We start from the raw sequence: 24,003 nt of genomic DNA on the forward strand, positions 1-24,003 counted from the left end.
TTTCCTCATTCGATATGTTCTATGCATCTCACCCTAATTTCTCTTTGAAGTTGCTGTTGTAAGTTGTTTGGCAGAAATGGACAACGATCGTGTTCTGATGTAGAATTTATAAGTGTTTTGGGAGCAAAGCAGCCAAGAGTGTTGTGTGCATATCAAACAAACTATAGTCTTTCAGGGACCGTCGAGAACAGCAAATAATATGTTTAAATATATATTAGCAGAGGAAGAAGATACCAGAATATCATGAAGTAAATTGTGCCCTTCCTTTGGGTACTGGGGATTGAATCCAGGAGGGCTTAACCACTGAGCCACATCCCAGCCCATTTTATTTTATTTTTAATTTTTTTTTTTTAGTTGTTGATGGATCTCTACTTTATTTATTTATATGTGATGCTGAGAATCGAACCCGATGCCTCACACATGCTAGGCAAGCTCTCTGCCACTCAGCCACAGCCCCAGCCCCCATTTTATTTTTTATTTTAAGACAGGGTCTCTCTAAGTTACTTACAGCCTCACTGCTGAGGCTGGCTTTGAACTCGCAATCCTCCTGCCTCAGCTTCCTGTGCCACTGGGATTATAGGTGTGTGCTGTCAGGCAGAGTTGTGCCCTTCCTTTTGATATCCAAGTATACACACACTCACAGACTGGTTATCCTGGGGACAAATATTTACTAACTTCTTTTTTTTTAGCCTGCCAATTTAATATCAACATTTTCCCTTTGTCTCAAACACCTGCTGAAGTGTTATTTATACCAAGCATAACATTTCTTTAAATAAATGTTGGTCTTTCATTTAATCAATATTAGTGTTGTGTACATTTAGGTTATTTCTATTGTTTTAAAAATCCTTGTAATATGCATCTTTGTACAACTATCTTAATATGTTGATGGGATAAATTCTAGAAGTTGTCTTCATAAAATTTCGTTTCATTTGCAATCCTGGGATCGTCTGAGGGTGTATTTCTGTGTGCCATAGCTAACACTAAATAATATCCTAGCATTGCTACCTTATTTGGATTTAATATGTGTGTCTTTAATATCTAGTGAATTAGAGTATTTTGACAATTTTATATCTTCTTTCAGGAATTATGAATTTTTCTCCATTTTCCATTGAGATTTTTTTTCTTCGGGAATTTATTAAAACACGATGTATTAAAGGTATTAAATATGTGTATATTGTATATGGAACACAGTCTGTCTTTTGCATTTTCTTTCACTTTACAATGAAACTTTGTTTTCCAAAACTTTAAAATGTCTATACAGTCATGGCTGAAGTTTCCCCTTCACTTTCTTCCTAAGGCAGCCTGGTGATAGACCTCCTCCATTTTCAAGAACATATTCCTATTTATTAATACTCTAATTCTCCATGTCATCATTTGCTTATTGACATTGAGCAATTTCATTCATCTTGACTTAATATTGGAGGAATCTGTGAATGAGGAACCCCAACTCCACTTTTTCTGAAATGATCAGCCAATTATCCCAGCAAAGATCCGATAATCCACAATTTCCCAACTAATTTGAAATGCCACTTTGATCCTATTTTTTCCCTCACACGGCTGCTTACTTCTGGTTCTGTATTACATTCTATTAAAATCCATGTGCCTATTACTGAGCCAAAGCCACACTGCTTAATTACTTCAGCTTCACTATGTACATTACTATACATCATATTAATATCGAATATTTCAATCCCCCCTTCCTTATAACAAAAAAAATGCTTTGGCCCTATTCATGACTTTACGGATCTAGTAGAAACTTTATAATTATTTTGCCAAATTCAATTTTTTAAAAAATCCTTTTGGGGTTTGGATTGGAATTATACTTGATTTATAGATTAATTTGAGAAGAATTGGTGTCCTTCTAATATTATGATTTCCCATCTCTCCATTTATTAAAGTTTTAATTGAGAGCATTATTAAATATTAATTGTGTTCACAGTCATCTTGTCCTGCCTAACTTTAATGAGGCTCGCAGCCTGGCTTTTGGAAGAATAGACTGGAATCAGCTTACTGGGGTTTAAATAATCCTGACTTCACTTCTCGGTACCTTGGGTCCTTGGGTAGGTACCTTTTCTGTGCCTAATTCCCTTCAGTCAAATATAAATCTATAAAGCTAACAGTGGTACCTACCTGGTGCTGCTGCGAGGTTTTAATGAGATAATACATGTGAAGAAAGCACACAGACACACCACCACGTACACACAGGGTCAGCCCTTGACGACTGATGCTATCTCAGCATCTTTCCTAAGCTAGCATCCAGCGGCGCTGAGAGGAAGTTCCGTTTCCTGTTGAAGATGCACCAAGCCTGACTTCTTCAGGTTATTTTTTTCTTAATTAGTAATGAATGTTCCATTTACTAAGTATTTTTCCAGAACCTCTTGAGACCATCTCTTTTTTCTTTTGACCTACTTCTGAGTTATAACTGCATCCCATGCAATGCTATTGATCTCAATGGGACTTGGCAGCTTTTCTTTTAATAAATCGTGCCTTGGCAGATGGGTCTTGCCATCCTGACTGGTAGGTTTGTCTCCTCCACTTGTGATCCAGGCGTAGATGCACTTGTCTCCCTGCCTTCCAGCCTCCTGGCTCAGTGTCACCCCACCGTTCACTGTGTCCAGTGTCACTGTGCCTGGATCCTCCAACTGACCAGTTTGAGTCTGTGTTGAGAATCTATTTTCCCCCATGGTTGACACTCAAGTTTCAAAGCTCTCCTAAGACTGATACCCTTGGTAAGGCAGCTCCCTCCTTCCAAAATGTGTCTATACGTATTTATCACCAACCCCCCATCATTTCTCTTTGATATTTTGAGGTCATAACTTTTTACCCAGTTCTTATCAATGTAGTGGTGATTGAGGGGCAGTAGGGATAAACACAGAGCTTGACTCCCATACTGGACACGAGTTCTAACTATAAACTGGACCTTTTATCAACATTAAACCCTTCCTTTTGTCTGATTTAGTCTTCTGCCTCAGATCCCACTTTTCCTGGAACTGATACCCTGACTCTAGCTTTCTTTAGAATAGCATTTTCCTGATGTATCTTAACCTCTCCATTTTCACATAAAACGTGTCTGTCCCTGTGTCCTGGGGTAGTCTTCTGAATACTTTCGATATGACTGCCACTCAGCCACATCCCCAGCCCTTTTTATGTTTTATTTTGAGACAGGGCCTCACTAAATTGATGAGGCTGGCTTTGAACTCACCATCCTCCCTGCTCAGCCTCCCAAGTTGCTGGGATTCACTGCCCCCAGCTGCTTGTTTTTCTATGATGCTGTTTCTTTTTTTATGTGAGCAGCATTTTCTCACTTTCATATTTTTTCAGTGCTTTGGAAAGTATCTGTCCTGTTTTTAACTCTTCATTGTACATTTTCTGATCAACAAGTAGACAGTGTCTTTACCTAAGAGTCTTGGATACTTTTATTCCATTTCTTTCATTTTTTTTTTTTTTGGTCTTTGTTAATTTAACCTGGGATTAGGGGTTTAATTTACCAAATTATTAATGTTTATTTCTTTTGGTAAGAAGATGTTCATTTTATATTATATTTAATTGGCATATAATAACCATACACATGTATGGGGCCTGGTGTGATACATACAGTTCAATACCTGTATGTACACAATGTGTAATGATCAGATCAGGTATCTAGCAAATGCATTGCCTCCAGTATTTATCATTTCTTGGTGCTTGGAATATTTAAAATCTTTGCTACTACATTTAAATATATATATATATATATATATATATATATATATATATATATATATATATTTAATTGCATATTATATATGCAATTAATTGTTGTCCCATAGTCATCCCACTGTGCTATAGAACATTAGAAGTCATTCTCTGATCCATCCCCCACCCTGTGTCCACTCACGGTCCTCTCCCCATCCCGTCCTTTCCCCAGCCTCTGGTAACTACTCTATCCTTCTATGAGATCGACTTTCTTAGCTCTGCATATAAGTGAGGGGGTGTGGTATTTGCTGGGGGGAATGATCTTGATACTGGAAGTTAAAAGCATTACTTATTGGGGCTCGGTGCTCTGCTGAACCTCAATTATTGTCCTTTAATGCACATATTTCCCAATCATCCTGAGCCCTCTCATGCAGTTACTCAGGCAGCTGCTTTAATTTTCAGGGGAATTTTTGGAAGGCAAGATTAATATTTTTCAAGCGATTGAATGTCTTACAAAGCTGTTCTTTTGCCTTCACAAGCAGAGCGACTAATAAATATTAGGAGTCATATTTTTCCCCAAAAACTCTGGATAATAGTTGGATTCTCTCACATTTAATGCTGCTAAAATGTCTTTATCAGGCTTAAGTGTTTATAAAAACTACTTTGCTTGCTTTACCTGCCCTGGGTACCTATAATGCTTGCGAAACCTCTGCATTTTACCTCTAATTTGCACTGTTTGCTCTGATTCATTTCTGAACAGATAAATGATGGATGATGGATGATGGATGGAGGATGGATGGATGGATGGATGGATGGATGGATGGATTCATGGTTGTGGGTTTTATTTCACTGGGGCTCAGCAGGCCTTTGAGTCTACCCACATAGTCATCTTCTCTGTCTAGAAATGTCTCTTTCGTGAGATCTTTACCTCTAGTTCTATCCATTTTGTTTCAGGATTCTTCTTGGATAACAGCAGCCAACCACACATTGCCGACCACCGCTCATCTCCCAGGCCCACTTCCCTCTCATGGGGTTCTCTTGTAGACCTTGACTTTAGCACCTGAGGATCTGGCTCAAGTTTGTTCTGACCTCTATTTTCTCCATTATTCATCCTTTACTTTTTTGTGGCGCCATCTTGCATCCGCCATATTTTCCCGTCCAAGCCTGGGATCACCACTTGACCATAAGCTCAAATGACCCCAGCGGGGTTTCCCTGACCACTTAATTCTCTCAGGACACTTGTTTTCCTTCTTTTCCTTTATTACAAGTTGTGTTGAGATATTTTTTATTTGCTCATTTTCTCTTCCACCAAGCCAGAAACTCCATGAGGAGACTTACTACATTTAATTCTGTGTATAGCCATGACCTCGGGACTTAGCAAAATAGCTTGCAAACAGTAGGTACTCAATAAGTATTTATTGAATGGGCATTCTGTTCACATTAATTTGGTTCGGACTCCCTTGGGTGGTGACACCAATGCTGTTTACTTCAGTCATCAAAGAGCGACCTTTTACCACATCTCTATACCATCTGTACTATGACTGATTGAATCTTTATTTTTAGATCAACTCACATTTTCTACATTCACTACCTCTGTAAGCCTCATCCTGAGTGATAAAATCTGTCGAAAAAAAAGGTGATGTCCCACTTCCAGTCTCCTAAAACATATTAAGATAAACACATAACTGTGAAAATGTACATTTTTATCCAGGAGTCAGTTTTGAGCCACAGATAACAGGTAAACACACTTTGAGAAATCCTTCCTGGAGATCTTAGGTGGCTTCCTTTCCTCAGAGAGCCCATGTCTTCTTGATTTAAGCTTTGGTTCCTTCCCATCTTATTCATTTGACAAGTAAAAATATTTGGTGGATATGATTCATTCCCTTTCGCCTGCTTTGGATGGGATGGCACAGTGACAAGGTTTAAAGACTCTACAGCCCACAAGGCAGACGCCGTCCCTCCCTGATGAGGTTGACAGGCTCACTGGGGGGAAGGCAACAGAGAAACAAACAGATATGCAAGACAATGACAGCGTGTGCTTAGAGCCACAAGGAAAGCAAACAGTGGGATTTAGACAGGGTCACTGGAAAAGAGGAGACATTCAAACTGAGACTCTTTGCTTGGGCCAGGGGAAGAGTCAGGGCCAAGTGTTACAGGCAGAAAGGACAGCAAAGTCCTTGAAACAGGAAAAGTAGGACTTCAGGGTTCAAGAGCGCTGCTAGTTCATCTTGCGGGGTTTCCTGTATGCCTTCCAAAACCGAAATGCAGAGCAGGACCACTCTACACCAAAGCCTAGACAAGAATCCAGATTTGTATAGTTTAGGCAGCTCTTGGATCTGGAAAAAAGTATTGGTGACCCAACCAGCACACATGTAGCTTCAAGGCCACATCTGAGGCCCCGGGTGATACTGAAACAGCTGGATTCCTGGTGCGTTGTCCATCAGCACTGGACACTGATTCTTGATGGTGCAGGAAGCGTTAGGCAACTCCTGCTGACCCTTTGCAACCATAGAACTTAATCTCTTCTGAGTCACCTACAATGTTCAAGAAACAAAATGGAAGAGACCCTTATCCATGGGTCATGTCTCCCAAGCAAGCAACAGGCAAGTATTTGCAGAGGGACCCGCAGTTGTTCGCCTCATCAGCTGTAGTTGGATTACCTCCCACTAGGGGGCACCGTTACGCTGCAGGAAGTGGGACTGGCTTGTGGAACTCATCCCTGCAAAACCCTTCACACCCCTGGGGACTCCAGAGTGTGAGGTTGCAAAGCTTGGTGTTAAAAAAGTGAAGTACACTCGTGGATTCATCCAATCATTGGCTGGGGGGTTTGCAAGTGCCTGGGAAGTACCCAGAACTTGTGGGGACGGACTGGTCCTCCAGCAGATCTGAGTGCAGACAGGGGCCCGGGAGCTCTATGCACAATACGGGCAGGAGACACTAGGCAATGAGGATGAAGATGCTCAGACCAGGGAGACTGGCACCAGACGTCTGCCAGGCGGATCAGCTCCGCCTTCAGCTGAGTGCTGGTCAGTGCGAGAAACTTCGTAAGTCTGGTAGCAGGGTAGATAGGGTGCTCCTTTCTATTTTTTTTTTCCTCCTTTTTAAAAATTCTCTATGGAGTATGGTGCAAGCTCACTCGCTGAGAGTGTCCAGAAAGGTTTGGCCATTTTCAGAAAAAAAAAAAAAAAGAAAGAAAGAAAGTTCTGAAATTGTGGTTGTGCAGAGGAGGAGAGCCAGTTGGCTGGCTGAACACGGTGGGATTGCCAGCTGGGGGTAAAGGTCCCCTCTGTGTTGGCAATCGGGCGTCTGCAGAGGGAGCAACCTGCCAATGTAAGATGTTCCCTGGCATCGCTCTTCTCCTTGGAGTACCAGGCTAGAGAAAGGGCAGCCAGGCCCCCAGAACCGCTGGGGAAGCTCCTTGGCCTTTGTGAAAGCCCCCTGTAGGTCTTTGGGGGATGATCTGTCATTCTCTGGAAGTAGTGGCTCCAAAATTTCTGAAGGGGGTGAAGGGAAGGAGGGGCAAGCCACTCCTTCCATTGGAGGAAGGATAGAAAGCTTGTGTTGGAGTTTCTACGGGTGCAGTTTCACTTAGATTGAGACCGAGACTATAAGGGGGGATAAAGATCCCCTCAACCACCACTTGGCACCATCACTACCCCCAGGTGCCCTCTTGTGTCCTGGATGTCAATGTCACACAAGAGCAAGCTGGTTCAGAATAGATGCTAGGAAGCGGAGCCCCGCTAGAGAAAGGTGAGGAGCTGCTCTCGGCTCTGACAATACTAAGAACTGGGATGATCCTGAGCTGGCTGGAAAGGACACTGGAAGACAGCGAGGGAGAAGAGTGAGAGGTTATGAGTTGGATTTGGTTACACATCAGATGTGGGCATTGCTACAGCAACTGGTGGATGATGGAACCCGTTCATGGAGACAAGGGGAGACCGTTGGTAGGTCAAGGAAAAATGCGTATATGGAATATGTGTGCAGGTTCAATCCCCTGCCTCCTCCCTCCTAAAAAAAGGAGAGAGAAAGAAAAAAAAAAGAAATATGTATGGAGACCAAGAGCATGTGTTCCTGAAGCCAAATTAAATAATAAGTTTCAAAAGTATAAAGTGGCTGGGTGCAGTGGGGCACATGCCTGTAATCCCAGTGGCTTGGGAGGCTGAGGCAGGAGGATCGTGAGTTCAAAGCCAGCCTCAGCAATTTACTGAGGTGCCTAGCAACACAGACAGAGCCTGTCTGTAAATAAAATACAAAAAGGGGTGGGGATATGGCTCCATGGTTGAGTGCCCCTGAGTTCAAACCCCTGTACCAAAAAAAAAAAAAAAGGAGGAGGAGGAGTATGGAGTGGGCAAACATCCCAGATGCCACAGAAAAGCCAAACAAGACCAACCAAAGGTGGAATTGGCATTTAGGGGTGTGTTCATTGAGAGCCACCTCAGAGCCGGATGGGACAGGAATCTGAGTGACAAATTGAGAACATGAGGGAGGAAGCAGAGCCACCGAGCTTTGGGTCAAGGACATTGGCTGGCAGAACAGGAGATTTACAGGTCTGTAGCAAGTGGTGGTGGAGGTCGGACCATGCGCTTCTTGAAAATGAAAAGACTTGAGCTAAAGCCGGGAAATCAAGGAGAGAAAGAGGAGCCCCATTTTTGGAGGGGACCGTGCTTCCTGGTTTACAAGGGACTCTTGCCTGCTTATTCAGTTTAGACCTACAACAGACAGGGACCTCGGCATTACATCACCCCAGGGGTTGCAGGTAAGGAAGCTGAAGGGACCTCAGGAGGCCAGGAAGTGGAAAGGAAGCAACTGGAATCCAGGTTTTCTGAATTCAAAGCATCCACAATCCCTTGCCCATCATCCATGAGCCATTTCCAAGGCATACAATAAATATGCATCCGATACAGAATTTGTGCTTGTAACGCCAGAGCTGCCTTAATACCTTGCTGCTCCAATAGCAAGGACCAGCAGGTCAGCTTGACCGTGGAAGAATGCAGGACCTCGGGCTCCTCTCTGAGACCTACAGGATCAGACCTCCTGACTCCAATGATGCAAATGCACCTTTAAAGTGTGATAAGCGCTTGGCTTAAGGAATCCACTCCCAGGGAAGGGAGGCAGATAGGAGGCCAGACAAAGAAAGGGAGGGATATCGGACTTGCATCTAGTATCTCTATGGTCAGTCATAGATGGAGCCTGAGAAATTGAGGTTCAGTTGCCTGGAAACTTAGCAGAGCTATACAGGCAGCTGCTAAAACATTCATTCCACACCCACGATCACCTGCCTCCCTTCTTCTGAGCCAGGTTCTAGAGAAAGGAGCTATGCACCCTCAGCCTGCCTGTCCTTGCTGCCCACTCACACCTCTCCTCACTCCTCGCCATAGGCCCTCTTCTTCCTAAATAGTACCAATGGAATTGTTTTAAAATAGCTTTCCATTAGCTAGTGTGTTTTGAATGACAAAGAATACATGTTCACCACAAAGAGTGGGGGAAAAAAATCCAATGAGCTCAGAAAGCTAAAGGTGAAGATGAAGTCCCATTTTACACTGCAATCCATCTCAGATCCCCCAAGGTCGTTCACTGTTAAGGATTATTTTGTATTCTGTTAGAGAGGCTTATGCCTATACACATCCGCATCTGTGTGCATATTTTGTATGCAAATAAGGACATAGTAACCCAAGCGCAACTTGCTTTATTCACTTTAGAAGGCATCCTGGACTCCTTTCTGTGTCCATATTTATGTAGACCCACCTCATTTTATAACAGCCACATAATAAAGTACTATAGGACCTCATCAGACTCCTACTAATGCCACATGGGCATTTTAAAATCTTTTTTTTTTTAATTATGAACAATATTTTGAGAGTCAGGTTCATGCTAGCTGCTATAACAACAACAACAAACTCTCAAGGAACAATTTTTGTCTTGCTCAACATAGTCCAGGGAGTCTGTTTCCTAAGTTGTAGGAGGTCTCCCATTCCCCTGCTACTTTTCGGATACGTCCCATTCTAGGGCTGGAGAGTCCTCTGGACTCAGTTAGTGGATCAGAAGAGACAATCAAGAGGACACACCTATTTGGTCACCACCTTGGCCTGGTTGTAGTACACTGCAATTCTACTCACTGTCCCTGTCAAGAACCTGTCCCAGGCCAGGCATGGGGGTGCACACGTGTAAACCCAAAGATTCAGAGGCTGAAGCAGGAGGATCGCGAGGTCAAGACCATCCTGGGCAACTTAATGAGACTCTGTCTCAAAATAAAAAGCAAAAAGGGCTAAGGATGTAGCTCAGCAGTAGAGCGCCTCTGGGTTCAATCCTTAGTACTAGGAGATGGGAGGAGCAAGCCAGGGCCCCCACTCGGGTGCAGAGGAACTTGAGGAACCTAGCCTTGGGCTTACGGCCATCTCTGGAACCACACTGTGAAGGGAGGAGCAGATATCTTTGGTTGCTGCCTCCATCTCTTCAGCAGATGCTGCACCAAACATCCTTGTATGTGGACATTTTTGCACTGGTACAGATGAACTTCTCCTCAAGGTGGGCTTGCTGGATCAAGGGGTGTGTTCACTGTGCATATTGATGGACACTCTCCTCACCCTCCTAGACCTGCATCGACTCACACTCCTACAGATATTAGGAGAGTGTTGGTTCTTTACACTCTTGCTAAAATTAGAACTGTTAAAGTTTTTCTTTTTAAGTGTATTTTCCAGCCTTAGAGGTGAATGATATGATCTCATCGTGCTTTTAGTTTGCATTTCTTTAAATTTTCAGACATATTGGATAATGTCAAAAGACATAAAGTACAATATTAAAATTTTCTCATTATGTTTATTTTCCATTTGTGGCTTGTTCTACCAATTCTTTCCTTTCGGCCTGTGTTCCTATTCTGGCTGGTTCTCTTTTATTTATTGATTTGCAAGAAGTCTGAAAAATACAAATAAATATACACATATATCGATAAAAATAAGAAATCATCCCTCTGCATCTCTAGTGTAAATACTACAAATATTTTTCCAATTAGTTGTCTTCCTTTTATTTAATTTATGGTAATTTTTCATTCCAGAGACTTACCTTTTTTTTTTTTTTTAATGTAGCCTCCCTTTTCAATCTTTTCCTTCATGTTTTCGTCTCATGCCTCGAAAGGCCGTCCTTGTGCCAAGATTAATTTTTTTATACTCTCACGTTTTCTTCAAGTGCCGGAGTCACACTTGAATCCAGATTCTGCAACTGACTGTGTTGCTTTGGTGATTTACTGTAGTTTTCTGTGTCCTAGTTTCCTGAGCCCCAAAACAGGAACAGTGAGAGAGCTTGCTTGGTAGGGTTATTGTGAAGTTGGAGGGAGATGATTCATACCCAGAGCTTAGCACAGCATATGGCCTCGTCATTGCACAAGGAACGCTAGCTATTAGCTTCTTTATGTCCTGGGTTTATGGCACCTGACCATGTGTATGGCCGATGTCTGCTCCAATCCCATTTCTTATGGCCAGCAAGTGCCAGGACTTCAGCAGAAAGGCATCTTTGATTCTAAATCTTAAAGGCATAACTGTCCATTAAGATATTCCACCGTCCTCTGTCCAGATGTATCACGCAGTGTCTGCCTGTCACAAGGCAGGCCTCAAATTCCATGATGCAAAAGGTATGGGTGAAAGAACTGGCTTGACTGGGGACCTTTGCAAGCCAAGAGTCACAACAGGAGAGTCAGGGAGACAGGTCATCCTGTCTTTTCACAATTACACAGAGAAGCCCAACAAGGGCCGCCATCAGCTGTGGGTTTATGGCCTGGGGAAGAAAATCTGTCCCCAAACCTCCATCAATACCCTTTCCTACAGGACAAGGATAAGAGTAGCCTTATCAGCAGGGGATAAGCAAATGGTCACTTGCGGGATAAGCAAATGGTCACTTGCTTATTGATTGGGTTCAGGCACCAGCGGTTTACAAGAGTTAGCTGCCCAGCCCCTGGGGACCTTGGGCACCTATAGGAAACCAGGCTCAGACATAGACTCTCCTTCCAGGGGGAGGAAGCTGTGGGTAACTGTGGGAGCTGAGTGCAGGTGCAGCCCCTCCCATGGAAGAAGGGCACCTCATCTCTTCCCGCTGCAGTTGGTCCACAAAGCTGTTATCCCCATGAGCCAAGAGACTGCACTTCACTTATCTTTGTATCCCTGGCATATAGTAGGTGCCAAACACTTGCTCTCCTGATGAAAGAATCCACGAATGCATATCAAACACAGGACGAGGCGTTGCTGATGTAGAGATGTGACATCCGTGATCCCTGCCCTCAGGGACCTTACAGTCTAGGGGGCTGACAGACTCATTTAATGTGCCAAAGGGGTGAAATCTTCAGTGGGTACCATGGAATTGCAAAGAGGTGATGCCCAACTCTCCTGGGCTGGGGTGGGGGGCAGCGATAATAAGGGCACAGTCTGAGAAGGCTTCCTGGTTGAATGTGATGAGCCAGAGAGAAAAACTTTGGCTGGACATTAAGGAGGACTTTAAGCAAATGGGACAACATGTCAAAGGTCCCTAAGTATGAAAAAAATAGTCTTTGGGCGGAAGCTCAGACCGAACCACGTTAGCCATGGGCAGGATCAAAGGGACCACAGAAATCTCCATCAAGGACAACATCATGTGACCAATGACAAATGACTAGTGGCGTTTAACCTGGATTTAGTGTTTTACTCCTGGGTCATATAAGAGTAAGGATTTGGGGCTGTGGACCTGGAAGGAAGCAGTTTCGTGATAGGGGACTCAGGTCTACGCTTAACTAGATAAGAATGAATGGCCGCAGGTGCCTGCCTGGCTCTCAGCTCGGCTCGTGGGAGTCTAGCGGGTTTACATTTAAGATCCACTTCCTCGCAATACAGACTTTCTCCTCTTCTTCTCCTCCTCCTAATTATCCCTCTGGAGACCACAGTGATTTTCAAGGAGACTGGTCGCCCAGTTAGGAGCTAATAAATCACCCAGGTCCCCCAGGCGGCTGGGACTTTCACACATGGAGCAGGACATGAAATCTTCCAGAGAATCCCATCAGTAATCATCAGAGGCATGCCAGTTCTGGAAGTTTCTGACAATGGCCTGCTCAGACAGTTTCCACACACGCACGGGACATCCCTTGTGTGGACAGCAGGGGCCGAAGGAGTTGTCTCTGCTCCACTGAGTGGGTAAATACAGGTTTAAAAAAAACAAAGAGAGTTTCCAGAGAGCCTCAGATGGATGAGAGTATTTGGGTCTTTTTCTAGTAGATACCCCAGGAAGTCTGATATTTTTTTTCCCCCTTTAGAGGATAAAGCATGGAGTTCTGAGGCATGGGAAGAGCGGTCATCTCTGCTAATACATACAACAAGACTGCCTTATTTTCCAGATTAAAACCTTGGCTTTAGTTCTTTCCCTTCAAAAAATATTTTCTGAACCCCTACTAAGTGCCAGCTCCCTTCTGGGTACTGAGAATACAGCAGTGAACAAGACCGACAAGGACCCTGATTTATAATCTCTGGTGGAGGGTGGCACGGCCCCTGAACATACAAATATAGAGTATCTCAGTGACGGGTGTGATTATATCACTTATGAGGACATTTGTTTTATTACGATTAAGGTCGTACTCCCCAGACTCCTCTGATCATCAGAATCAGAGAGGAAGACTGTTAGGACTATAGATTTAAGGACTCCGCCCCCCAACCCACAGAACAGGAAGGTACAGGGGAGAAGCCTGTGGATTATTTTTTCCCCTGAGGCTCACCTGAGATGATCACTGTGCAAAGCATCTTAAAGAACAAGTGGCTAAAGGAACCCACGGTCCACACCAGCGGTTCTTAGCCCACCAGAATCATCTGGGGAGCTTTCAGATCATCGGTTCCTGGGCCCTGTGCCCAGAGTTTCTGGTTTAATTAGTCTGGCTTGGGACCCAGGCATTTGCATTTCTCCAGAAGCTCCTCAAGTGGTCCCAGCCACACGGCAGAGCCTCGGGCGAGGGACAGCGTGCAGGCGGTAAAACAGGAAGGAGATGTGCTCCGATCTCCTCGTTTGGAGGTTGTCGTGGAAGCCAGAGCTCGGATTCCTCTCTGTGAATCAGAGAAACTGTAGCCACCATAAAACCTTTAACGTAACAAAAGTGACTCCCTCCAGGACCACCTGCCAAACCTTCCTTTTCCCAAGGCCAGAAAGCTACGCAAGAGCTGGGTGTCATAGACCAGCAGGTCCCTAATCTGACCCTGGATCTTGGATCCATTCATTGAGCACCTGTGGTATGCTGGGCAAATGTCCTAGGAAGGCAAACATGAATGAGCAATAGATCTAAGTTGGTAATGATCTGTTGATAGGAAAAGAAGCATAGATCTAGTGCGGCAGCACATGCCTGTAATCCCAATAGCTTGGGAGGCTGAGGCAGGAGGATTGCAAGCTCAAAGCCAGCCTCAGCAATTCAACGAGGCCTTGAGCAACTCAGCAAGACCTTGTCTCTAAATAAAATATTTTTAAAAAGGACTGGGGATAATGTGACTCAGTTGTTAGATGCATCTGGGTTCAAACCCTGGTACAAAAAAAAAATAAATGTATATATAGAGACAGAGACCTCTGATCACCAGAATCATGGAGGAAGATGGTTAGAACTATAGATTTAAGGACTCCGCCTTAGTGGCCATTGTGGTTCACTCTAGAGATAAAGCTGCAAATAAGATACAGCCTGCCCTGTCTTCATGGAGGTTATAATCGAGAGGAGTGAGTATAGTTTCCTCAAAGGAGAAGAAGGCAGATTGTAAAAGAGAAGGGTATAAGCAACAGAAACCAATTCGGACTTAAAGTAATAAGAAGACATTGGAAGCTTGTGTAGTATCTCACAAAGTCTGGAGGAAAGGGCAGGAACCCAAAGACCAGTAGGGATTCGGCATCAGACACTGATGGGGAATCTCTTCCAGGGCCCTGTGTTTGGCTGAAAGAGCTCCATTTTTTCAGTCTAGGACACATTTTTAGTCTCTATGACACAACTGGCATTTCTTGGCCTCACTTCCATGGTGCACCCACTCTTCAGCCCACCAAGAGTTTGTCCAAAGTAGGAGTGGGGGTTCCTCCAAGAAAACTCTGGGGGCTGTGGCCAGATGTAGGGAAAATTATGGCTGAGCAAGTTAAAACAACAGATGGGAGGTAAGTCCAAACAGTGGGCGCTAAACTATTCTTCCAGTAATTCAGAGAAAAGAAAAGAGGCAGAAACTTAAGAGGGTTGGGGTGAGAGAAAAGTTCAGCTGCTCACCAGGTGCGAGGAACTAGGAAGCAAAATTTAATCTGCAACATAAGGAGAATGAACCTCCAGGCAGGGTGCATCACCCCTCTCAGTGTGCACAGAGCAGGGATGTGCACACAGAATCTTCTGGCACACTGTCACCAACAGGCCTCAGTGTGCTATTCTCATGACCTATGGAGAACTAAATATTCAAGGGTTCTTGATGGGATGGTTCTTTGCTGCACACAGGAGACCTTTGGCTTCTGTGTGTCCACTACAAATTTGTTGCAGTCCTGTTCTTACACTTTTGTATTTGTCATTTGGTTTTGCAACTGAGGTGCCCCTTAGGAATCAGAACCGTGGAACTTCACTTTGGTGGTCGGCCTTGGACGGAATGATGTGCTACTCTGGAGATCATGGGAATGGATCTGAATTTTCCAAACTGGTGACAAAGAAAGATGTTCACTCACGCTCCTGGCAAACATTCATAGCTCCGTGGTCGAATAAGCTCAGGAAGTGCTGAACCCACGAGTCTTTTCTTGGATTTTGTGTGTGTGTGTGTGTGTGTGTGTGTGTGTGTGTGTGTATTTGAGGATATTGCAAAGAAATCTGTTTAACGGCCTGCAAAGTCAGCAACTTTGTGTTGGGGAGACCGTTCTATCACCCCCGCAGGGTTTAGAAAGTTCTTAGAGTTTAAATGCCTGCTATCTATCTAATCTATCTCTGTGTGTAAATATATATATATATATATAAATGTATAAAATATATTTATATAAATATATGTATTTATAAAGTGTACCAAGGCCATCAAGTAATATAGCCAGAATCCTTAAAAAATCCAAAGAATTCCAATCAAGTTCATTTGTGATTGTTTTCTCATAAATACCTTTTAAAAAGAAATGTGCATGCTTCACTTTAATAGCACTATTAAAACTTTCGGCCCACAAGTGTCTATATCGACCTTGGGCCTAGAAGCAAAGCATCACTTGCATCAGCCTTGCATGATGAATTTGAAGGCTCAAGGGACTAATGGGTGGGTTCCCAGTGGCTACTTATTTCCCAAGGTTGTGTTTTGCCCTCAAACTAGGATTTTTATCATCCTGGCTGCACATAACAACCGCATGAGGAGTTTTGTCTTTTTTCCCAATAAAATTGACTGGGCTCTGTCTTAAGACAAATTGATTCAAAACACTTAGGCGTGGGTACTTTTTTTGTTGTTTTTAACTCAGATGGTCCAAAGTGAAGGCAGACGGAAAAACACCTTCCGCAATCCTCCTCTTCTCACTCCTAACACTGTGGTTTCCCAACCCCCAGGACGTCCATTGATGTTCCACTCCTTGGGCATAGAGATCCCTGGCTCCTGGTCTTCTGTTTCCTAGTTTCTATGATCATCTCCACCTGGCCTCCCAGTTCTTGGACCACCTCTACACCAAATGTCTCCATTTTCTCTTCCCTTTAGCAACGCTTATTAATGGCCATACCTGGATCTTGTCATTGAAATGTTCATGATTCTGAAGGGTTAACTCTGGAATTTCACAGGGTAATGTTATAGGTTGCATGATGACCCTCCAAAAGAATATGTCCACTGAGATAGACCAGTGAGGATGAACTTATTTGGGAAAGGGGTCTATGCAGATGTAATTAAGTTAAGGACCTGCAGATGAGATCGTCAGGGATTAGGGTGAGACTCAAATCCAACCATGAGCGTCCTCTTAAGAGAAGAAAGTGGGAGAGAGGAGAGGAGACACACAGAAATGAGGGCCACCTGGGCAAAAGCAGAGTGTGGAGTAATTTATCTATTGCCACCAGCAGCCACCAGAAGCTAGTTTTAACAAATGCATTAAAGTTAGGAGCATTAAAGCTATCTCTCCTTCAGAGCTTCTAGAAGAACCAGCCCCTGCTAACAACTTGGCTGCAGACCTCTGGCCTCCAGAATTACTAAGGAATCAATTTGCGTTGCGTTCTGTTGCCCAGTTTATGGTTATTTCTTACGGCACCCACACAAAACCACACATTACAACCTTGATTCTTTCCACATTTACCACAGTCTCAAACTCATTAAATGTCTTATCCTCAAATTCATCTATGACCCTTTCTATTTCACTTTCCTCCATTCCTGCCCTGGATTCAATCAACAATCATTTCAATAGCGTCATCACCACCATTAATTCCTTGTGTGACTTGCTGTCCCAGTCCCTTAACAGTGCACCAGTGCAATCTCTCATCCTTCCCATTTTTTGTCCCTGGATTGTCAACCAGCATGGACAAGATTGCTGACCCTTACAAGCACATCCTGTGTATGTTTATCAATTCTAGTTTTAACTGAATCTTCGGCCCTGCCAAATAATCTTAAATTTGTCTTTACAGGACTCCCCTGCCCTTTGCCACCCAATCATCCTTCATAGTAAATGTTCCAGATTCTCATAATTAACCCTCTACCCTACTCCTGTCACCACCCTTAATGTCCAGCGAGTCTCCTGTTACACTAGAAAGGTATAAGCTGTCACATTTCAACTCTTTCAATCTTCCTCTCTGGAATCTTAAACCTGACCTCTATTTGTACCCATCCTGAACCCCTCCTGCTAGTCTCAGAGAAAAGCATATGCAGGGGGGCTTACCTATCCACCTGTCCTCAGACCCTTCCACCTCCATCAAGGTCTGAAAGCACACCTGGGAAGGAGACTTCAGATCCCCTACCTATAGCCCCTAACATCTCAAGCAGAGCCAGGAAATTAAAACAGGGAGAGAGAGGGGTTGTGTTACCTGACTCTGACTGAGGTCCCAACCCACCTGGAGTTCCGTGCTTCTTCTAGTCCACATGAAGAATGTATTTCAGATGTTTTTGACAGAGAAAGATGCCAGACCTCATTTCTGTAACAGTTGCTATCCCTGCAAACCAAGCTTTTTTTTTTAATCCAGAAAAAGATTTTCTTAATGTATTTGTAAAAAAAATCTTTGCCAGAACAACATTCAGTGACTTACTTTGTATTTTTGAATATGTAATAAATGCATTAAAAATTTCAAGCAGTGTAAAAGATTATACAATCAAAAGCAATTCACATTTATCCCTGATTTCCTAGTTCTACACCCACCTCATCTTCCCTCCCTTGGAGCAACTTATCTTTACCAGTTTCTTGTGTATCCTTCCAGAGATAAACATGCTGTATCCTGCCTGTCATCATTAGAAACTATCAAGTCGATCCTTGGGAAAAAAGGTTCCAGGACCCCCAGGGATTACTAAAATCCATAGAAGCTCATTATACAAAACGGTGTAGAATTTGCTTATAACCTATACACATCCTCTCGTATAGTTTAAAGCATCTCCAGAATGCTTATGATACCTAATACAGTGTAAATGCTATGTAAATGATTATTATTATGCTTTATATAAGGAATAATAAGAAATCTGTGCATTTTGAGTACAGATGTAGTTTCCCTGTAATATTTTCTATCTGCGATTGGTTGAATCCAGAGATGGAGAACCCACAGATTACAGAGAGTTGTTCTGTTGTATGTTGGAAATCCTCCCTATAAGCATGTGCAGAGCGGGGGATGTAACTCAGTGGCAAAGCACTCACCTAGCATGAGCAGAGCCCCATATTCAGTCCTGAGTGCCTCTCCCTGCAAAATACAGAGCTGCCTGACTCTGCTAATTGGCTATTCCATAATTTGTTTAACCCACAGTGATGTATATTTAAATTATTTCCAGTCTTCTGTGAATGTGTGTGTGCACACATTGAACTCAGGGGCACTCAACCCCTGAACTACATCCCCAGCCCTATTTGCATTTTATTTAGAGACAGGGTCTCCTTGAGTTGCTTAGGGCCTTGCTAAATTGCTGAGGCTGGCCTTGAACTTGCGATCCTCCTGCCTCAGCCTCCCAAGTCTCTGGGATGACCGACATGCGCACCATGCCAGGTTAATGCCAGTCTTAAAGCAAGCCAGTTAAAGACTTTTTTGTTTTGTTTAAAATAAATCAAGAATTCTGGTGGGTTCCTCACCAGGTGAGAACCTCAAAGGTAACAGAGAGGAGAGGGCCCAACTGACCACTGGGCAGAGGCAGCTGATGGGGCAGTGCCTGCGCCCCCCACTCATCCCACCAGGGGAACCCTGTCTGACCATGTGTCCCCCTTCTCTCCCCCTCCCCCCACCAGGAGCCTGATGCCTAGGACCCTGGAGACCCAGATCACGCTGGAGAAGACGCCCAGCTACTTTGTCACTCAAGAGGCCCCTCGGCGGATCTTCAACATGTCCAGAGACACCAAGCTGATCGTGGTGGTGCGCAACCCCGTGACGCGCGCCATCTCGGATTACACCCAGACGCTGTCCAAGAAGCCCGACATCCCCACCTTCGAGGGCCTGTCCTTCCGCAATCGCAGCCTGGGCCTGGTGGACGTGTCCTGGAACGCCATCCGCATCGGCATGTACGTGCTGCACCTGGAGAGCTGGCTGCGCTACTTCCCGCTGGCCCAGATCCACTTCGTCAGCGGCGAGCGGCTCATCACCGACCCCGCGGGCGAGATGGGGCGGGTGCAGGACTTCCTGGGCATCAAGCGCTTCATCACCGACAGACACTTCTACTTCAACAAGACCAAAGGGTTCCCTTGCTTGAAAAAAACCGAATCGAACCTCCTGCCTCGATGCCTGGGCAAATCCAAAGGGAGAACTCATGTACAGATCGATCCCGAAGTGATAGACCAGCTCCGGGAATTTTATAGACCTTATAATATCAAATTCTATGAAACGGTCGGGCAGGACTTCCGATGGGAATAAGTCACCTACAGGCAAGGGTTTCCCCGATGGCCTCTTCCATGAAGTTCCATGAGACTCATCCTCCTCTTCCAACCCACAGGCTCCATCCCATCTTGGAACCAGGATGTCCAGCTGCCTCTAGGACAACAAGAGGGTCCTGCCCCTGGCTCTTACTGCTCCTGGCACACCCATTCAGCTCCAGAATCATTCTCCCTCCTGCCCATCAGAGAGAGGCCTTGAGCAATTCTGCTATCAAGAAGCGTGGCTCTCCCAAGGATAACAGATATAATAAGTGGTGATGGTTCTGTTGCTATGAACACAGCCGTCTGTCCCCATCCCTGTCTACCCAGGAGTGGGGCTTGTGAATTCCAAGTGGCATGTATCTTCCCTCTGAGCTCAATTTCCCTGAGCATCCCTTGGTGGTGGGATGGGACACCGTCTTAGTAGCTCAACAAGAGATGGTAAAGCCAGAAGCATCCGTCCGGCCCCTCCTGGGAGATAGACCCTTTGATGATGAAATAAGCCAGTGATTTCAAAAGCCTGTGTGGTCTCAACTGTTCTGGAAGGACACTGTCTTTGAAAACCACTCTGTGACTCCTTGCTCCCTGTGGACAAAAAAAGCACATAATTTTGCTGTTACGGGTACTTTCCTCACGCAAGCGTTCATGTTCAGCATGCGATGGAATCATGCTTGTCCATGTGAAATAAATATGGCTCTCTTGTGTCCTTGAGGCTGAGTTCTTCTCCACACACCCATTCATTCATTCAGCTCCTCCCAACACAAGGTGCAGCTAGGCCTGAGGACGGGCTGCAGCTTTTTGCTGCTGTGACTAAAAGACCTGACGAGAACAATTTTAGAGGAGGGAAAATTTATTTGGGGGCCCATGGTTTCAGAGGTCTCAGTCCATAGACTGAGCCCCCTCGGGACTTGAAGTGAGGCAGAACATCATGGCAGAAGAGTGTGGCAGAGGGAAGCAGCTCACATGACAATCCACTTGCCAGATGCAAAATATATACCCCAAGGAAGTGCCCCTAATGACCCACCTCTTCTAGCCACCCTACCTGGCTTCAGTTATCACTCAGTGAATGCCTCTTTAACAGTGGATTGATTCACTGATTAAGACTCCCCAAACCCAATTATTTCTCCTCTAAACCTTCTTGCATTGTCTCACATGTGAGCTTTTGTGGGGGACACATCACATCCAAACCATAACAGCCTGGCATGGGGGGAGAGGCCAGGGGGCAGAAATGGCAGGGGGGATTTCTTGCTAGCAAAGTCTGGCAAAGAAGGATCATATGGAGACGTGCAGGGATGTTCTCTTTCTGAAACGTAAGTCTGGCTGGGTCAGTTCTCTGCTTGGACACTCTGGAATCAAAATCTAACTCACAAGGGCAGAAGACACAAAAGTCTAAGACATGAGATTTGTGTCTTGGTTCATCTTTCTGACCTAAGTATCTCCCAGGGCATCAAGTGATGGGTCCATGGTACAGAGAAATCAAGGCTGTGGGTTCGCCCCTCTGAGCTTCCTCTATTCGGTTGGAGGGAATTGGAGAAATGATGCAGAAGGAAGCGCTATTATCAGCAGGAACCTGAGGTCCTGAGCTTTGGTGACCAGAAAAGGGATGGCTTATATATAAATCGCCCTTATATATCCCCCATCCCAAAGTATTTGGTGTCCTGGAATCCTGAGCCAAGCAGTAGCCAAAGCTGGATGCAGAGGGACAGAATCACACAGGGGTGTGAAGAAAACACCTGATAAAGAGTCAGTTAAATGTGCTTGTTTATCCTGATTGGGAAGAGTTCAGTCAGAATTGATGAAGATTCTGAATTTTATGTGCATTAATGCAGCTTAACTCCTTGGCATTACAAACATTCTCAGACTGCCCAGACTAAGTAGCCTCCCAGTCTTAATGAATAGGTATGAGTCTATTGTAATTAGCATATCAATCATTGTATGCAAATGAGAGAGGCAAAAGTACCTTAAAAAAATTCTAGTTTAAATGAGTGAAATTCAGAGTACATGAATCTACTCAGCAAACTCTAATTTTTAATCCAGTGCAAATGGTCCCTTTTACCCAGGCTGCCCTGGGGCAAACTTGCACACATTCCAAATTAGTGAGGTTTAAATAAATGAAGTCTGACTATTCAATTGGAAACCAAAAAGGAAGTCTCTTGTGTGCGTGTGTATCTTTGTGTGTGTGTGTGCATGTGTGTGTGTTTGCTGGTGTATTTGCTGAAACAGAATCCCAAATTGGCAGTGCTTTAAGAGACTGAGGTGTGTTTCTCTGTAACTGAGAACCCAGAGCGTGTGACAGGTCCAGGACATCAGAGACTGGTCTCTAGGTGCCTGTGATTCAGGATGGTTCACCTTTGTGCGTTCCACTCAGCAGGAAGGGAGTGAGACACTAATGAGGACCACCCAAAAGAGAGCAAACAGGGCTATCGATTGAGAGCTTGCTAGAGCAAGGAGCCGTGCATCTGGCAGAGACTCAAGGCAGCAGAGGAGGAGAAAGGTTTATAGTGGAACCAAAGAAAGGCTTCAAGTCACCCTGGAGTGGAGGCTGCTTGTTAGAGGGGCTGTTGGTGGAGGGGAGCTAGAGACAGACTCATTCGAAGTGGGACAGCTTCTGTGATAGTTTGGGGACACACTTGACTTTTTCTAGTTGGTCCTGAGTTGGAGGCAAGGACAGATATAGGGAAGTGAGCCATCTTTGACCAAGTCCTGAACAGTTCTGGCCCAGATGGTGCAGAGGTGGTGGGTCAGAGGTCCACTGTCAAGTTGTCTGGCTACTGTCCATTCGTATAGTTAGTATCTCGAGAGCAAAAAGGGGCACGGGAAGAACATGCCTCTTCCATTTGAGGTTGCAACATCACAACTTTTCCGCACTGTGGATAGTGCCCCCTAAGGGTGGATGGAGGTAGTGCTACTATTTTCACCCACATTCCCTTGACAACTCAGTCCCTTGATTACACTGAAATGTGAGAGAAGCTGGGAAATGTAATCCTTAATTTGCGTGCTACTGTGTTCAGCTAAAAATAGGGGATTCTCCTGTAGAAGGAGAGGACAGATATTAGGGATACCTAACCCTCTTAATCAGAGAATCTTATCCACACAGCAAATTCTGTGGGTGTGTATGTTTCTCTCTACACCTTGGGGAATGCCGGCTGTGAGTCACCTTACAGATAGCATGTGTCCACCCTGTGTCTGACCCTGCTTTGTCCCCACCCTGCTTCTATCTACAGACAACATGCTACAGAGGCAAACACCATTTGGGGAGCCCAAAAGGACTGACTTGAAGCCCTACCTTTGCAATGTCCTGACTGTGGACAAATTATCTAACTTCTCTGGGCCAATTTTTACCATTAGTAAATTGGGACATAGAGTGAACTTATGATAAGAGATTTCCAACGTGCCTTGAATTAAATCACTCTTGCAACCCAGGATCAAGTGGCTTGGTCCAAGCAGGCTCAGTTTAGACTCTCGGATCCAGAGTCTCTGGCCAGATAGAACTAATATCCATGGCCCCCAGGGTGTGAACAAAGTCCCACTTGCTGATTAGATAAAACAGGTGCAATGACAGTGCATCTCCCAGGAATCAGAGGGACTTGATATGGTCTGTTCCTCACCCTGGTAAAGAACCTACTGGGTGAAATCCCAGAAATGAAGAATTGATGGGATTTCACCCAACCGGCCTCTACTTACTGAACACCTCAGCAGACTGGCCGGGTGCCAAGGCTGCACAGCGTGTGGTCTTTATCCCTGTCCCCACCCATGGAGCTCTCCAACGAAGGAGAGTCACAGAAACAAATAACTGTTATCTACCTTGATGAGGATAACAGGAAGTGGGTGGGGACCTTCCTAGAGAAAGTGACATCCTCAGGATCCTCATCTTTTGGAGAAGAGTGCTACCTGCCAGCCGGAAAATCCCCTGGGGGCATGATTTTTTTAGGGGAGCTCCTTAAGATCAAGGATTAAGGATCCTGGGCTAAATTCTGGAACAGGATTTGTCTCTAAGTCTGTCTGCACCATGCCCCAGTCTAGGGGCTACTCTTCCCCCGCCCCCCCCCCCCAATTCAAGGTGGATCTCACACCTGTCTACCTGTAGTAGGTGCAGAAATAGAGATCCACTCCTTTCCCAGGAGAATACGGACTGCTGTCTTCCTGGCTAGACAAATGTCACCTCATGTTCCTTCCTCGCCTTTCAGAGTTCAGCACCAGAGATGAACAGTCAACTTAGGCCAATAAATAGGTGTCCCGTGGGCTCCTCGCTCTGACAATGAACTTGGCACTGTTGTTTTTTTTCTGATAAGTCTGGAGAGCGTGTGGCTCTTATCAGTTGGGGGTGGGAAGTCCGCATAAATATCCCAAAACGAA

General features: G+C 44.7%; 1 protein-coding gene across 1 annotated transcript in view; it reads left to right on the plus strand.

The window, feature by feature from the left end:
- Positions 1 to 19,648, plus strand: part of HS3ST2 (heparan sulfate-glucosamine 3-sulfotransferase 2) — a gene marked incomplete at its 3' end in the record, with an annotated part of 85,446 nt that extends 65,798 nt beyond the window's left edge. The window contains exon 2 of the mRNA XM_081298349.1: positions 19,030 to 19,648. Within this exon, the coding sequence (XP_081154475.1) occupies positions 19,030 to 19,648 (619 nt within the window). The remainder of the gene's footprint in view (positions 1 to 19,029) is intronic.
- Between the last annotated feature and the right edge of the window lie 4,355 nt (positions 19,649 to 24,003).

The sequence above is a fragment of the Spermophilus citellus genome (genome assembly GCF_964194105.1).
Source record: "Spermophilus citellus genome assembly, chromosome: 6".
In the NCBI taxonomy this organism is placed as follows: Eukaryota; Metazoa; Chordata; class Mammalia; order Rodentia; family Sciuridae; genus Spermophilus; species Spermophilus citellus.